The 16,946-nt window shown below is 39.8% G+C and overlaps 2 protein-coding genes across 5 annotated transcripts in view; one reads left to right on the top strand and one right to left on the bottom strand.

The window, feature by feature from the left end:
* Positions 1 to 16,946, top strand: part of MMS22L (MMS22 like, DNA repair protein) — a 142,186-nt gene that overhangs the window by 122,044 nt on the left and 3,196 nt on the right. For both annotated transcript variants that reach the window (XM_005301141.4, XM_065588224.1), the window contains exons 21-24: positions 6,606 to 6,817; positions 11,378 to 11,544; positions 12,591 to 12,687; positions 14,064 to 14,231. In XM_005301141.4, coding sequence (XP_005301198.2) covers positions 6,606 to 6,817; positions 11,378 to 11,544; positions 12,591 to 12,687; positions 14,064 to 14,231 — 644 coding nt within the window. The remainder of the gene's footprint in view (positions 1 to 6,605; positions 6,818 to 11,377; positions 11,545 to 12,590; positions 12,688 to 14,063; positions 14,232 to 16,946) is intronic.
* KLHL32 (kelch like family member 32) overlaps positions 10,535 to 16,946 on the bottom strand; it is a 194,421-nt gene continuing 188,009 nt past the window's right edge. Inside the window, exons 15-17 of one of the 3 annotated variants that reach the window (XR_010599545.1) lie at positions 11,601 to 12,046; positions 11,388 to 11,505; positions 10,535 to 10,682 (exon numbers count right to left, since the gene is read on the bottom strand). The gene's annotated coding sequence lies outside the window, so the exon portion shown is untranslated. Of the gene's footprint in view, positions 10,683 to 11,296; positions 11,506 to 11,600; positions 12,047 to 16,946 lie in introns of those variants that run through there. The other 2 variants (XR_010599546.1, XR_010599548.1) reach the window with 2 other exon arrangements.

The following is a 16,946-nucleotide window of genomic DNA, read 5'->3' as shown; positions in this document are numbered from 1 at the left end:
CATAAAATCCACCAGAATTAATAAGTTTGTATGTAGACAGATTTGCCAAACCATTACACTCCCCATGTGATACGATTGCAGTTGCAATTGGCAAATTACTCAAGGCAACAGGGCCCTGATTTAAAAAGAAGGGGGCTCTCTTCCTAAGGGGTCCTCAAATCTGGAACTTTCCTAACTTATACTGGCAAAGCCCAGATCTTTTAGGGAATATGGCAAAGCTCCTCTCTCTCTTTCTCCCCCTCTCCTTTTTTTCTTTTGATTTTCTGTGTTGTGAGTACTTTGAGGGCTACAGCATGAATAGGTGTGGTTTATTAGAATCTCAAGTAAGTATTATTGCGGGAGTTCATTATGATCACTGTGATATGCTCTAACTACGCTAAAACCCCCAAACTGTAGGTATGTTTTAAAGAGATGAAAATAACTATCAGGTATATCTAGGATGCCCATTGCATATGTCTGAATGCCACGTGCATGAATTAAGAACTGCATTAAGATTGGCCATAGTGTGTTTTTTTGGTTTGTCTAATTACACTTACAGCATTTATTTTATTTTATTTTATTTTAGTTAGCTGCTTAAATAAATGTGAGCTAAAGAACTTATGTATGAGAGAAGTTGATTTGACACCACCACACCCATTTTGTCCACTTAGCCACCATTAACTGGAAGCGAGAACATCATGTAGTCAGGAATAATTTGAGCTTTGTATAAGCATATAAAATAGCTGCAGTTTTGCTGATAAGGATAGAAAGTAAAATTGGAGGAACCATGGGAATGGGCGAAAGTGTGGATAGCTGACTTGGGATATGGATGTTCCTGATTATGAGTTTTTGTTGATCTGATACTAGGAGCTGCTGGCTGATGTTAGGAAAATTTTTAGTGACTGAGTTATGCACTTTGTTCTGAGCAACCTATAAAAAGATGTGTCTGAGTGCATGAGTTGGAGAAGTTCAGAGAGGTTTTCTACGAGCTAGAAGGCTGACACTCAACTCCCCAGCAACTAGGAGGAAGGCTGGCCATTAGAAACCTACCACTGAGCACTCGACACCATCTCAGACTTTTGGTAACTATATCTGGGTTGTTCTAAACTGTTGCTATTTTAGATGTGTGCTTTGAACTCAATAAAAAGGGATTTGGGGGCAAAAGCACTCGCGTTTGTACCAATCGTTCGTCAGAGGAGGAGCTGTGTTCCCACTGATTTATCTCCTGAAACTATCGGGAAGAAAAGATAGTTACCAATAGGTTTGGGTTCAAAAAACCCTAAGTAACATGTACACATCTCGAGGGTTTCCTGATACCCAGGGTCCATTCTCCACTACATTCAGGATACTTACTGGAGATTCTTTAGTGTTCCCTAATCGATCCAGCCTTCTCAGGCTTGCTGAGGCCCTGGCATCACTTCACAATTTTAAACTGGTACTTGTTCTTATCTTAAGAGGTGCTGAAGGAAAGTTGTTCCTTCTACCATTGTACAGACTGTTCTTGTGACAGCTGATGACCTCCTAGGAAATGCTGTAGTTAAGAATTTGATAGGATTTGTTGTCAAAGTTGTGTGCAGAGTGGTTAAGTGTCAGACATTAGAAGGCGAGGCGCCAAACAAATGAATGGATGGCCATTTTAAAGGTTTTATGGCACTGTTTTTAATTGTGAGATGAGGAGGCAAGGCATATAACATCCAACATTAGGCATTTTATTCCTTTGGAAACATTGTTGTAGAGCTGGTTTTATGTATTAGTGAATTGCTGAAGTTTATTACTGGGAATCCGAAAATCGTTCTGATTGCTGATAAAATGGATTTAGAAAATGATTTGGAGGAGTGTTGGTATAATTTGCCAACAGTGATGAAGGTAACAGTGTTTGTGCACTAAAACTATTATTTCCAAATTTAGTGGTATAAATGTCTTGCAAAATATGATGTGTGTATGTGAAATGAATATGTATTATATATATATATAGGGGCCTATAGTATCCTCTGTTCAAATGATCAGTATTATAAGAGCTTGATCCTGAAAGGCACTGTGCATGCGCAGCTCCTGTTGTCTTTAATGGAATTGAGCATGCTCAGCATCTCTCAAGGGACAGGCCTTCAAAGCCCTCATCTGTACTGTACTGTCAGAGATCTGAAGAAGTTCAGTACCGCATTTTGTGAATTATAGCATGTATTTAATAGGCACTGTACAACATTAATTGGTGAACAGATTTATTCCATCAGCAGGACTGACATTATATGTCATCATAAGACAGTTTGGTGTTTCTGCAGTGAATAGTACCAGCAGTCCATACTAAAAGGTCCTTCACTCTTCATAGGTGATTGACAGATAGATAGATGAATCAGAAGAAAGAAGCATTTCCTGGCACAAATTGTCCCTGCTGTTAGTGCACACAAAAATCTATTACCACTCTGCTTAAGTGAGGAGATGATGCTGGCATGCACTTCTCCTCAGGAGACTTTTTTTTCCTTTCTTCAGAAGATGCCTGAAAAACATGATAAAAGTGGAGAAAAATAAGGCAGCCTTTATCAACATTCTCTGTAATGCCTATCTGCTGTATAAAGAAGGTCTGTGTGTCTGAAATGGATGAGGTCAAACCTCCAGTCCAAAACCCAGTTAGCTGCAGTCTAGCAATGTAGGTTCGTCCTCTCCTTCACACAAGAGGGCAGGTTCCCAGCTAACTTCTGACAGGATCTACCAAAAGAAGATAGTACCCATCCTTGTATTTGCTTCCTAGGCCACTGGTGGCATGAACGTTTCTCCAAGTCGCCTGACAGAACTTTTGCTCAGTCCACTTTGCCACTTAGGATATGGAGCTGGCAAAATACCTCAGTGAAGCCAAACTCTCTAATGCTACTGTATCAACTCTCTATCTTGGCCTCCATGGAGATCTTGCCTTCTCTAAACACTTATAAGAGCAAGAAGTACTCTTCATCGCCAAACAAAGAGCCCTATATTGCACAACAATTCTGACATGCCTTTGTGTGCAAAAAAGAAATCCAAACTTCTCCCTCAGAAGGTTTGAGGAGGCAGGGGAAATTTATTCAGCATCCTCTTCAGGGTCTGATGACTCTTCACTGAGGCACTTTAAAGAAGAGGACATGAGCCACCCTAAAGAGATCAGTGCCCAAGACTTGACTGAAGATTCTGCTACCACAGAGAAGTGTTTTTTCCTGATGCTCACAAAAAGAAAGGTGTTTTCGCACTATTTCCAATCTAGAGTAAAGGTCCGTGAGAGGGAAGACCCATGAGGGGGAAGTTTATCACCCATGAGCTGATAAACTTCCTCTGCCAAAAAGCATGTAATACCCTCCCCTAAGGAGAAAAATGGTCTGAGGGCCTCTCTAAAAATAAGACTCCCATATTACTGGGTGATCTACAAAATCATATATGTCTTTTGAAGAGGTAACTTTATCTGATCCATCAAACAGGAAAATGGAAGCATCTTTAGGAAGGTATTTGATTCAGGAACGAAAGGCTTCAGCACAATTCTAAATAAATCTTTTGTCACCAGAGTTCTTTTTGTTTGGATGTCAAGATAGATAGCTCTCTCTTCTCATAAAATAATTAAAGAAAAATGAAAAGTAGCTTACATCATATTATTTTGGCTACTGATGACCTAGAATCCGTGATGCTACTTCAACTTTGTCAACATTTTTGTTAAATTTTTAGCCAGTGGAGTATGTCACTGAACTTCAGAACAAACAATCGCTTCCATCCCTGTCATTCAGTAAAGGCACACTTTTTGGTATTGTCTTCGTTAGGATGGCTAAATATGTTTAGAAGCAGAATTACCCATTTCCTAAGAATAAGAAAACATACCATCAGCCAAGTGGATTATTTTTGTCTTTTCACCTGGCTGCTCTGAGAATTTGCCTTGTTTCTCTCAAGCTCAAGGAGCGTTCCCTCATCTAATCCTTTAATAATAATAATAAATGTTGCTAATATTATTATTTCTTCAGCCTGTGGAAAGGAGAAGCTGTAAACAAGTGTATCCTATACTCCCAAGTTATGTGGTGGTCTTCCTGTCCCTCAGCTCAGCTAGATGAATGTCTTTTCTCTCCTGTTTCTAATGTTGAAGCATTCAGGAGACTTGAGAGTAATCTTAGATTGCAGGTAGCTGTGCTAGTTTTTGGAATAAAGGGAATTCAATATGGAATCTCTTAAGTCTTATTAACAGCTGTGCCACAAGAAGCAATCTTCCATGTACATCTAGTGCAGCATCTCATCAGAAGATACAAGACCATAATAAATAAACTTCAATAACAACCTGCATGTATTTCACATAAGATACACTTAAAACATTCTTTCAGTGGTGTTTGAGTTATCCTCAGGCAACATCTATCTGTCAGACAGGTCCTTAAGCTCCTTGGTTTTTGAGTTTCTGGATTTCTCTCTTCCCTGAGAATGGAACCAAAACATCTGTTCTCCAGAAAAATGACTCTCAGTTCCAGAAAATGTCAAGAAGTCTCCCAGTTTGTTTGATCAATCTATTAGTGTGTGAATTCCAAGGAAGTTTCTTTTTCTGGTTTCTGAGTGCACTCTCCATTATGACACTTTGTGACAGGATAGGGCTATCTTTTTTCCCCCTCTAACTCATCCTTCCTGTCAGTCACCAGTGAAGGGAGGAGCACCTATTGTGATAGACCTACTCTCACAGAAACCTATTACACAGGTAGGGGATTTTTTTTCCTTCACATATATTAATATATTATTAATAATATATATTAATTTCCCTAAGACATTATTCAGCTCACTCATTGGGCAGACTTTGCTGCCTAGTTTATTCATTGTGTTTTTTAATGGGTTTTGGTTACAACATGACCAACGTAAAAAAGCAATCTGCTACAATTTTTTTTACATATGTCTAATGATTTTTCACCTTACTCTGTAAAATAAACCACCACGAGGAAAGAGGCAGCAAGAAAAGAAGCAATAATGAATTATTGACACCACCATCATGAGCTTCTTTAGGGAGCTAACTTTGTTCGGATACTTGCCACTGAAAGGACTTTTAATTTCTTTTTTCTGCTTTTAATTTTTGCATGTGTAGGTGTGTATATTTTACATCCAAAATTAGAGCTGGTATAATTTTTCATTGAAAAAAAATAGCCTTTTTCAAAAATTAAACATTTTCACCAAAAGTTGTTTACATTGAATTGTTTCATTTTTTGTATTAAAAAATAATAATCAAGACATCATTTACCATTTTTTTGTCTTGGGTTCTGGTAAATAATATTTCAATAGGTTTTGTTTAAACTCAATTTTTAAAAAAGTGACACTGAAATAAAAACAACTTTGAAATATGAAGAATATGCTGTGCCAAAAATAACAGAGCAGATTTTGGAAGCTGAAAAATATTAAAACTTATCTAGACTATAGAACCAGAACACTGCAGTGTGAATTTGGCTCTTCCCCTATATAAATGTAGGTTGTATACAATATTTTCTTCATTCTCACATATGCCTCTGCCACTGATATAATTTTAGCAGTCAAATTTATAACTAGCTTATTGCCAGGACAAAATGAAATTGATGTGATCCTGGTCAGTTTCAGTATGTATCTTCTTGAGTTGGTATAAGATAGGGGTACACCTTGTATATAACTGTTATAGAATCAACATGATCATTTGAGTAGAACAGGTAAGGAAAAACACCTTTGCAGCCCTATTTCATCAACCTTAGTGCCCCCATTAGGAGAAAATGACCAGTTCCTTCCCTGTGTAGAGGCCAGGATGGTGTCATTTACACTTGGTTGCTGTAGAAGCACTATGGGAAGAAGTGACAGCCCAGTCCTTGCTATAATCCTATCCTGAAGGATTGTCTCACAAGGAAACTCAAAATTGTAGGAAAACAGAACTTTGGCCATCCTGCAGCAAATATAAACTCACTATTACAGTAGTGATCGGAGGCCTCTCTCAGAATTGGTTTTCCATTGATGTTCCCATCTCTCCGCTGTTTGTTTTCACTTCTAAGGACTTGTCCAGATTAGGGGTACCTGCACCAGTGTAATTAAACATTGTAGGTATACCAATAGATAGCCTGTACCAGTGCAAAACAGAAAGTGATATACCCAGGATAAGTTGCGCTGAAGGAAGCGTTGCCTTAAACTGGTGCAACAACCTCCCTATCCCCCTACCCAAAAATCCAGTATAGCTGGTGTCTAACTCAAACAAACTTGTTTCATGTCATACCCAACACTCTCCTATCAGATCTTTATTCTCAGAGTTACTTTTTCTATTATGGCATTAATAGGAACAATATTTAACTTCGCTTGGTGCCTTTCGTACTCCAGTATCACAATGTGCTTTACAAAGCATTGACATTCCCTAGTTATGCAGGTTTCAGAGTGGTAGCCATGTTAGTCTGTATCAGCAAAAACAACAAGGAGTCCTTGTGGCATCTTAGAGACTAACAAATTTATTTGGGCATAAGCTTACGTGGGCTAAAACCCTCTTCATCAGATGCTGTTATGCAGTGAACGTGTGAGCCACAGTTACCATTCTGCATGCAGCAATAGCTCACACACAGCTTTAGGCATCAGAAACTGTTGCAGTTAGGAGGATGTTGGACACTTTTTTATATTTATACTTGTTAATTTTTTTTTACTTTCCACAGGGCTTGTCCTTTATATGCTGTCAGTCCCAAACTCAAGGTGCCTATTTGAACCAACTGCTAGGAAGCGTTATTCAGCAGTATTTTGGGCGCTTTCTCCCTCCTTCACCATCTTCTCCAGGAACTGGACAGCATCCCATGCTGCTGGCATTATGCAATTCTATTACCATCCCACAGACCTTACATCTGCGGAAGACCACTGCGCATGTCATAAAGTAAGGCCTGAAAAAGGAGTAAGCCAGTTTGTAGATATCTAGACTTAACTTCTTCCCAAATAAGCCATGGGGGAACAATGGTATTAATTATTATTATTGTTTATATTGGAGTAGAGCACACACAGCCTTCAGTCTGGATCTGGGCCCCATGTGCTGCGAGTTGTACAAACACATAAGAGACAGTCCCTGCTCCAAAGAGCTTTTAATCTAAATTAAGTCAAGATGCAATAGTTGCCTGTAGCAAACATCAGAAGGTGGGGGAAATGAGGATAATTGTAATGAGAACACGGATTATACAGACCAGCTAAGAGCATAATTTTCAGGTGGCATGTCTTTTTTTTGTTTTGTTTTTGTTTTTTGTTAGATGAATAAACAGGCGATGAATGGAATGTCTACAGGATTTACATTTTTAGTGACTTCTGTGTGAAAAGAGTTCATGTCAAGTACATTATTATGTTGGTTTATTTCAGTTTTATTTTAAATGAGGTTGAAGTGGGAAAAAGATAAAGCAGTGCAAATATTTTTATTTTTGGTCTATTACTTCCTGAATGTGCAGGCTGGAAAACAGCAGGGAGAATAGAGACTCTGAAATGAACCTCGGTTCAGGACTCCGTTGAATAGTTCATCAGAGATCCTGGTCCTTGTGAACTGGGAGCAGACACGATAAAGAACAGAAGAGAAGGCAAATGTCTTGCATTGGGGCCATTATTTATTCATTTAAAATTTACCCTTCTTAGCCTCTGAGCACATGCGCAGCAGCTTGAATTTAACAATTAAAACACCACAAAACTATCTTAAAGTACTCTTCCCCAAACACCAAATAAACTTACTGCCTACTTCCCTCAATCAAATCCTTGAGAAACTAGATACTGTATTGTAACCTCTAATTAATGTGACAGATAATATCAGAGGTAGTCTGGCTCATTGATGGGGCATTGGACTGGGAGGCAGAAGATCAGGATCTACTTAGAGCACTGCTGTTGACTCTAACTGTGGGCAAATCACTTCACCACTCAATGCCTCAGTTACTTAATAGGTAATGTTGGCATAATATTTCCACCCACCTCTGTAAAGTGCTTTGAGATCTACCAATGAAAAGCACTTTATAAGTGTTTAGTGAAGGTGGTGGTGTTATAATCTATTATTTATTATTATAGATAAGTCTACTAGCACTGCCTATTATTAAGGTTGTTTGACACTTTCCATTATAAGACCCTGTTTCCAGTTGCTTATAAGTTTGCCAAATTTTAACTTTTGGGCTGAAATTTTACATGCTGGGTTTTTGCCTCAGGTTAAATATATCTGGAAAATTTCAGAAAAATCCGAGAATGAGGCTAGGGAAAAATACATTGGCTTGCCCATTTAAAAAAATTCTGGTGACCTTTTCTTTGAGACACTCTAATGCCTCTATACTTTGGAGACGGGACTTGAACTTTGGCACTAGGGTGGCTTTTTTGTCAGAAAAAATCTCCCCAAATTTGGCTAAATTATAAGCAATTGGAAAATCACAGTTCACACATGCTCAGTAGAAACTTGCTAGACAGCTAAATTCCCCAAAGATTCCATCCATCCTGGGGCTGAGCATGACTTTCCTTGTGATTGCTGCTCTGGACTACTTATGGACACTGGAACAGAGATCCTGTCTCGTGTTCTCAGTACCTTCCCACTGGCTCAGACAGCATGGAGGAAAAAGCTGGTTGATTCTATAGCAGAGAGGTAAGAGCCAGACTGGCAGGCATAGGGAATAGATTAGAACAAGGAGCTTTGACGTAGGAGAGAAAAAGAAGGATGGTAGGAGAGGGGAAACTGGAACAATGGGTTGGAGTAGGAAAGACTGGGGCTTGCTGGACAAAGAAACTGGGAGGCAGGTAGGGGAGATGGGGACTGGGAGCCGGTGGGTTGAGGGCTTGAGATCAGACCCAGGGAGCGTCTGGGACTGGTTGGGCAAGGAACCAGGGAGAGTGGCGACTGGGAGTAGAGGTGGGTGGGAAACAGTTTTCCGGGCCTATTAACATTTTTGAGATTTCAAAAATTTTCCTGTTCCAAAACAGAGATTTTAAATTTCTTTTTAATTTTTATTTATTTATTTGGCAAAAAAAACAGAGAAAGACCCCCACCATCCACCCCAGAATACCTAATAGCCTGGTGGTTAGGGCACTCACCTGGAATGTGGGAGAACCAAGTGTAAGTCCATGTTTTAAATCAGACAGAGCAGTTACTTGAACCTGGGTCTCCTACATTCCTGAGTTCTCTAACCATTGGACTATTGGTTATTCTGTGGAGGAACGCTTTTTCTCTGGGTTTGACCAGAAATTCCATCCTGCACCTGAGAAACATTCCCAACAAAAGTTTTGTCAAAACTGATAAGTTCCCACTAAAAGTTTTGGTTTCAAGGAATCAGCATTTTGTGATTTAACCCATTTCATTGAAAAATTCCTGACCAGCTCTAGCTGAGATGAAGCAGGGAAGAGTTGGAGCAAGGTAGACTAAGGGCTTGTCTACATGTAAACCATTTCAGCAGCATTACTGCAGCTAGTTGGCTATAGCGCTTCAGTGAAGACGAAGGGGTTCTCCCGTCGGCGTAGGTAATCCACCTCCCCGGGAGGCGGGTAGGTAGGTTGCTGGGAGAATTCTCCTGTCAACCTAGTGCTTTCTACACTGGGTGGTTAGGCCGGTTTAACTGCATTGTTCACGTATGTGGATTTTTCACACCCTGGAGCAAAGTAGTTATACTGACCTAATTTCCTAGTGTAGACCAGACCTGAGACAAGTTGAGGAGCCTGGGGAGTAAGATTGTGACTGGGAGCCAACGGGGATGGGAACAGGGGCTGGAGGAAAAGTAGTATGTGATTGTATAAACAAACACTGTATCATCATGCATACACACCGGGGAGGGGGAGCAAATTAACATTGCACAGGCTGACAGATCCAGAGGAGCATGTACTGTAATGCCTTGTACTCAGTTTCACTGGAACTTTTTGTAATGTTGCACTTATTAACTGATTTATTCTTAGGACATGTCTACACTTAACATGCTACAGCGGTGCAGCTGCACCACTTCAGTGTACACACTGCCTCCATGGGTTCTCCTATCAGCGCAGGCACTCCACCTCCCCAAGAGGCGGTAGCTAGGTCAAGGGAAGAATTCTAGTGCTGTCTATACTGGCGATTATGTTGATATAGCTACGTTTCTCAGGTGTAGATTTTTCATACCCCTGAGAGACGTGGCTATACCAATGTAAAGCAGGCCTTATTCCTCATGGGCAATATTTTTTTTTAAGCTAGTGTTAGATACCTGGAAAGTTATTTTGCATGCTCCATAAGTTATTGTATTACCTGATGAGGAAATGCAATGTTATGTTATTGTACTACATATATTTTCTCTTGAGCTCATAAAATCAAAGGGTTGTCTTTATATTTCAATAAACTGATTCCTAATTTCAGACTAACTATGGTTCAGATTCTTGCATCCTCTTGGTGAAAAACAATAACTGAGGTCATCAAGTTGGAACACTTAAAATGTGCTTGATGTCAAAATTCATTCCTGCCCTAGGGTGTCAGTTACCAGTTGTCTTTGTGACCCATGTTATATTTGAGCCTGCTGTATTTATTCTGGCTGAGCAGAGGTAGAGGTTGTCTGTCCCTTTACAATATAATGTTGGCAAAGATGAAGTAGTAGCAACTGTGTTAATATAACTTCAAACCATATTGACTGTGAATAGTTAAAGTTCTTAGGGTTTTAATCAACCAGAAAGCATGTAAGAAATAAAATAATTGACTAAGAATTCTTAAAATATTTTGGAGGCCTATTTTCAAGGTCACACTGTTCTGGATACTTTGTCCTTGGAAATCTGGTGGATGTTTCCTGGAAACAAAGGAAAAAGTCAACTTACACAATGGGAGTTCTTTATGTTTAAGGAGAGCAGACAATTGGAGTGGAGATCTCAAATGGGGATCTGAGGAGAAGTTTGCCCACAGAGCATAAATGCAAAGGGTCAAATATGGTGTGGGTTTGAAAGGAGCTTATGCATTTAAGGATATGTCCTTGGGTATTATTGCTTATAAGTAGCCATTTGCATGTGTATAATTGGGTTTTGCACAATCAAAAGTTGTCTGTTTTTTGTGTGGATTCAGCTTTTATAGACATATTTGAGCATTTGACCATAATTGTGATAACTGCCATTTCTGGGTTAGCACAACAATAGGTGAGTTGTAAGCTCCTACTCTGTGGTGCTCTGCTGAATTGTGAGTAGGGTGATCAGCTATCAAGTGTGAAAAACCGGGATGGGGTGGGGGGTAATAAGCACCTATATAAGACATAGCCCCGAATATCAGGACTGTCCCTTTAAAACTGGGACATCTGGTCACCCTAATTGTGAATCATTTCTAAGACTAAAATAAAGAGAAGCCAGTAGCTGATCCTACATAATGATAGAAATCTACTTAATGGCCCTCCTGGTGATATACGGCAATACTCTATTTAAAGGATGTAATATTTTATTTGTTGTGCCATTGTTTAATGAAAAAATAAGTTATAGACTGAGCTTTATTTTGTTCCAGGGAAAACTACCTCCAGTTCAAAGGGAACGCCCCTCCTCCTCGCCTGGCCTCAGTTCTGGCTTTCATCCTTCAAGTATTTCAAAGAACCAAGAGCACTGAAGTATGTGACATTGAGTTGCTTCTCCCTGCTGTGTTGAAATGCATGGTATTAGTTAATGAAACACAAGGTGAGATGCTTGTTAACTTTAAATATACTTGTACATATATAATATTTTATACTTACTGAGCACTTTTCATTCAAGTAGGTAGGTTTATTACACTGCAGAGAGTGGTAGAGGCACATTCCCAGCCAGTACCATCCAGTTTGCAACTGTGTTAGCCAGCGTTAGGCCCCCTCTTGAAGCATGAGCTGGCTAAGTTTTGTACTGCCAGGATCCTCTGTAGGATGACTTTCTGCCAAGACCAGGAACCCAACATAACCCAGGGTTGAGTACAGCTCCAAATTTATAAAAGAAGAAAATCAGCCTTGCAAATTAGTATTATCCCAAATAAATTGGGGTGGAAGGAAGGATAAATATATTGAGTACTTTTTTGGGGGGGGGGGGGGGGGAGAAAAACAGAGAGAAAAAAGACAGTAGTACTGTTGGTGATAGTTGATAGTTCCTGTTCTTAGTTTTGATCAGGATAGAATGGCCTGACTGCTTCCTTCTCATTCAGAGTGGGAATGATCTAAAGAATACAAACAAAACCCAAACTGAAATATATACCTCCATTTCCATGGAGCGTGTACGTCTTTAGGGGACAATGCTTAAAATATACATTTCCCCCTTTTAAAAAAGACATGATTGAAATACACAGATTTTAAGCACTAACAGTGGGGAGGTCAGAGTTCTATGGCAGTGGTTCTCAACCATGGGTCCGGGGGTCCTGGGGGGCCATGAGCTGGTTTCAGGGGATCCGCCAAACATGGCTGGCATTAGACTCGCTAGGGTTCAGGGCAGAAAGCTGAAGCCTGAGGCCCTGAGTTCCAGCACCCTGGGGCTGAAGCCTGAGCAACTTAGTTTCGCTGTACCCCTTGTGGCATGGGCCCCCAGGCAGTTGCCCTGCTTCCGACCTGTTAATGCTTTGATATGGAGAAAACCAGTTGTTGTGGGACATGGAATGTTGGAGGGGCTCAGAAACCCCTTTTCTGTTGAATACGTCTGTGATTCGTTCTGTTCTTTATAGCCAATTTAGCTTGTGATTTTTTTTTTTTTTTTTTTTTTTTTTACAGTTAAGAAACTATCTAGCGAGATTCTGCAGTATATGGTAGAAGGCTGCCAAGCAGGGTTGGGAAGAGAACCTGCCACCCAACTGACTTCTGTATTTAGGTAACTAGAAAATACGCCAACTGGCAGTGCTGCTATTGCAAAGCATTTGACAGCAAACATATTTTTTTAAATAACTAATTATCCCTAACCTAATGCACTGTTACTTGTTTATGGTACTTAAATTATTGCATTCTTGGCAGTGGTTTAAAATACTGGTTGGCTAAAAAGTGAAAGAAAAAAATACAAATTTTCCTGTGGATTCCATACTGTTTTGAAAGATAAACAACAGAGGGATGTATTGCAACCATAATGGGAGAAACTCCTTGGGCGAATGGTGAAGCATGATGTCAGAGGCCAAATTGCCAAAGTGTATATTCCTAAATTGAAAGGCACATCTGACTCTTTTTTTTGCTTTTACATTTTTTATTATTGAAATTCCGAATTTGTGACATTCAGATTTTTCACCATGAAAATTGAGCTTTTTACCAAACTTGACAGGATTGTATTGCCCATGAATCTCACTCCCCATGCATATACAGTGAACAAACTGCATGAGCACAGTGCCCAAAGAAATTTTGCAGACATAGACCCTGATCCTGTATTGTATAGTGTGCAGGTTGACAGCTGGGTGGACAGTCCCATTGAAATCAATAGGGCTCTCTGCTGGAACACCAGTCTGCCCACACGCTACAAAAAGCAACTTTTTCAGGGGGCATTTTATGTCCGATTTTGCATGTCCTCACCTCACCATTCTGACTATTATATATATATCTATATTTAAGCCCTGATCCTGCAAGCTCCTCCACGCAAGAAGACGCCTGCTTCAGGGCAGAGTGCCCTGGACGAAGGGGTCAGCCCACATAGACCAGCTTGCAGGATCTCCGGGCTTTAAGTTTCACTGGTAAAAATGTGTGCATGTACATGTTGATCCTGTAGCATTAGCCTTTAAAAATGCAGCCCCTAAAGTCTTTTGTATAAAATGACAGGTTTCAGAGTAGCAGCCGTGTTAGTCTGTATCCGCAAAAAGAAGAAAAGAAGCATAAGCTTTCGTGCTCTAATAAATTTGTTAGTCTCTAAGGTGCCACAAGTACTCCTGTTCTTCTTTTTGCGGATACAGACTAACACGGCTGCTACTCTGAAACCTGTCATTATGCAAGGCACTGCATTTAGCCGTATGGAATGGAAATCCATCAACCTCATGAAAAAACTCGTACAGATACAGAGAAGTGGGCTGTAGTCCACGAAAGCTTATGCTCTAATAAATTCGTTAGTCTCTAAGGTGCCACAAGTACTCCTGTTCTTCTTTTTTGTATAAAATGAAAACTTCCAAGCATTCAAGATGGTTCTGCTGATCAGACTCTTTTGGTGGTTGTTCCTTTGCACATTCTCTATATCTAGTTTTGACCTTGCATGAAGTGCCCCTGTTTCTCCTTCAGGCAATTTATCCAGGACTATACCACAGTATATGATCATCAGGTTTACAGCATCCTAGAAGTAGTGGCAGTCTTGGATCAGCCCCTAGTTATCAGTCTGATTCCAACAATCACACAGTCCCTGAAGGATTCAGAGCACAAACAAGGGCTTGGCAGAAACACTGCACAAAGGTACATTTTGTATTATTATTGCTTTTTGTCAGTGAACAACAGAGGTGTATTCTCTTGATGGATGGCAACTTTAGACTGCAGCATAGATTTTGTGTAACTGATGTGTAAGTACATTCAGCCAGAAATTTACCTTTTTTTAGAAATTTAGCACATACAGATAACTTAGAATTGTGAAATGCTCTCTCAGATGTTTTGACACCAAGCTTACAAAAACACACACAGTAATTTAATGCAGAGCCTGCTGGCTTCCATATAAATAAATAATGGTTATTTATATTACATTAGCACTTAGGAGCCCACTCATGGACCAGGACCTCTTTATGCTACATTCGATACAAACACAAAACAGAAAGTCAGTCCCTGCTCCAAAGAGCTTACAATTGATTTAGTTCCTTAGTTTGATTGTGCTATAAAGCCCTATTTTTAAGGATTTATACTGCAATTTTAGTGTAAATATCTGATTCGGGCTTGGCATAAGAAATATCCAGGGATTAATTTTAAGGGTTTTTGTACACAGTATAAAATAAAAAAAATAAAAGCTGGTGATTTCAGAGCTTTCAAAAAATCCTTTCCTCAGAGTCATTTTAATTTTATATAATATAAACTGAAAATACTAAAATTAAAACAAAAAGAGGATACCAAAATATACTTTACAATGAACCAGAACTTCACCAGTAATGTATGATTTCCCAGTGGAGCATGAGAGAAAGGGTCAAGAAATCAGTCTTGTAGAGTGGATACAGTCATGCAGGATACATATATTAAGGAAGATGCTCACTTAGAGGATTCTAAATGAGGAGGAACGATTCCATCTTCTCATGCATAAAAGTATAATTTGTCTCACTTTTATAAGTCAAGAAAATAGAATGCATGCTGTGGTCCTAAGCACTAGTAAGAGATTGGTGTTCAGATTTTTTTTTTCTACCAAAGTAAGAATAACATAATGGGGGAGCAGTACTTTTCTGTAATAAGGTAATGTGTTCCTTTTCATTCCCTTGATACAGAAAGGAGAGGGATGGAGGTTAAAATTTAAAGGGAGGAAAAATACAGAAAGTCAGGAGTTTTTTTTTAATTGAGTAATATGCACATTAAAATGTGTAATGTTTGTTCCAACATGAGTACAGTGTTTAACCATGTAGAATATTAACTCTCATAGGTCCTAATTATTCTTACATTTATTGATTTTTGATCTAGCTAAGGATCAAATATGTAAATTTTCTATTGGTGTTTCCTATTCAGCTGGGTATTTAGGCATATGACTGTAACTAACGTCACTAAGAGGTGTGAATAACCCACATCCCTGAGTGCCGTAAATTATACTGACCTAAGTGCACGTATGGACAATGCTATGTCTGTGGGAGAAGCCTGGGGGAGCTTCTCCCGCCAACATAGCTACCACTTCTCGTGGAGGCAGGAGTTTAGCCGACAGGAGAGCATCTCCACCACAAGCGTTACAGTGACACAGCTGCAAGTGCTGTAGTGTAGATGTAGTCTTAGTCTCTAGAAGTGCTTAAAATTATGTTGTTGCTTAAGTTCCTTGTTGAGTGGGGCTAGGGCTACTGAATGGGTGAAATCCTGGCTCCACTGAAGCCTTTGTAAGTTTTGCCATTGACTTCAGTGGGGTCTGGATTTACCCACAATGTGTAAAGTTAAGCAAGTGTGTAACTCTTTGCAGGATTTGGGGTTATAAATATTCTATTCATTTTGTATTTTATACAGTCATACAAACTCCAACTCATAAAATATGTACAGTGTCTAAGCATATTTTTCAGTCATTGTCCATGCGACAAGTTTCATTTTCAACAGAGTACAAATGAAAGGAGTTAAATATAAAATAAAATATGCCCTGCTTTTTATTCAGTTTCTCTTTAAAGCCCCTCTTACCCTCCACGAAAAAATAGTTGCTTCTATTTTAAATAAGTACATGCTGTGTTAGACTGCTTGCTATTCCACTATTCATAGAAGGATTTTCAAATTCCCTCAGTTTTTCCTTTTGATCATGTAGTCTGTAGACACTTTTATATAACATTTTTTATACTGTCAATAAAGCAAAGCTCATCCATTTGCTAACAGAGCGTAAAAAGACAGTTTGTTTGAACTTCCCCAAGAATATACTAGGGGATTACCAAACTGTCAAGTTTTCTTTAGTAATAACCTCATAATATATACTCTAAGATCTGGTGTTAATGTTCTCCACAATGTTTTCTCTATAAATGCGTAAAAACTTTATTAAATGAATTATTAAACTGCTTCCCTGTCCACCCCTTTAAGGCGATCCATGAATAAGGCTATGATTTTGTCATGGATATTTTTAGTAAAAGTCATGGACAGGTCACAGGCCGTGACCTGTCCCTGACTTTACTCAAAACACATTCCTGACAAAATGGGAAGGGAGGAGGGTCTAGCACCCTTCCCCTGCCTGCAGCAGCTGGAAGCTGCAGGGTCTCCCTGCCAGCGACGGTGGCTGGGGAGCTGTTTGGGGGCTCCTTCCAGTGGCCGCTGAGCAGTTCTGGTATCCCCTCTGCCTGCGGCCCGGAGAGAGGAGAGGGGGGTGGATGACACCGGCTGCTCACAGTGGCAGCTGGGGAGCTCAGGGGTCCCCACCAGCACTGGCAGCAGCCTATGGAAGTTGGGCTGCTGCAGGAGTCCCCTGCTGCTGGCTTCAGCAGATGTTACTGAGCATGCGTAGTACACTCTAAGTAGCACATTCAGTCA

Source organism: Chrysemys picta, chromosome 3 (genome assembly GCF_011386835.1).
Source record: "Chrysemys picta bellii isolate R12L10 chromosome 3, ASM1138683v2, whole genome shotgun sequence".
NCBI classification, from domain to species: domain Eukaryota; kingdom Metazoa; phylum Chordata; order Testudines; family Emydidae; genus Chrysemys; species Chrysemys picta.
Note: the sequence above shows the minus strand (reverse complement) of the source record. Positions and strands in the feature narration are given on the sequence as shown.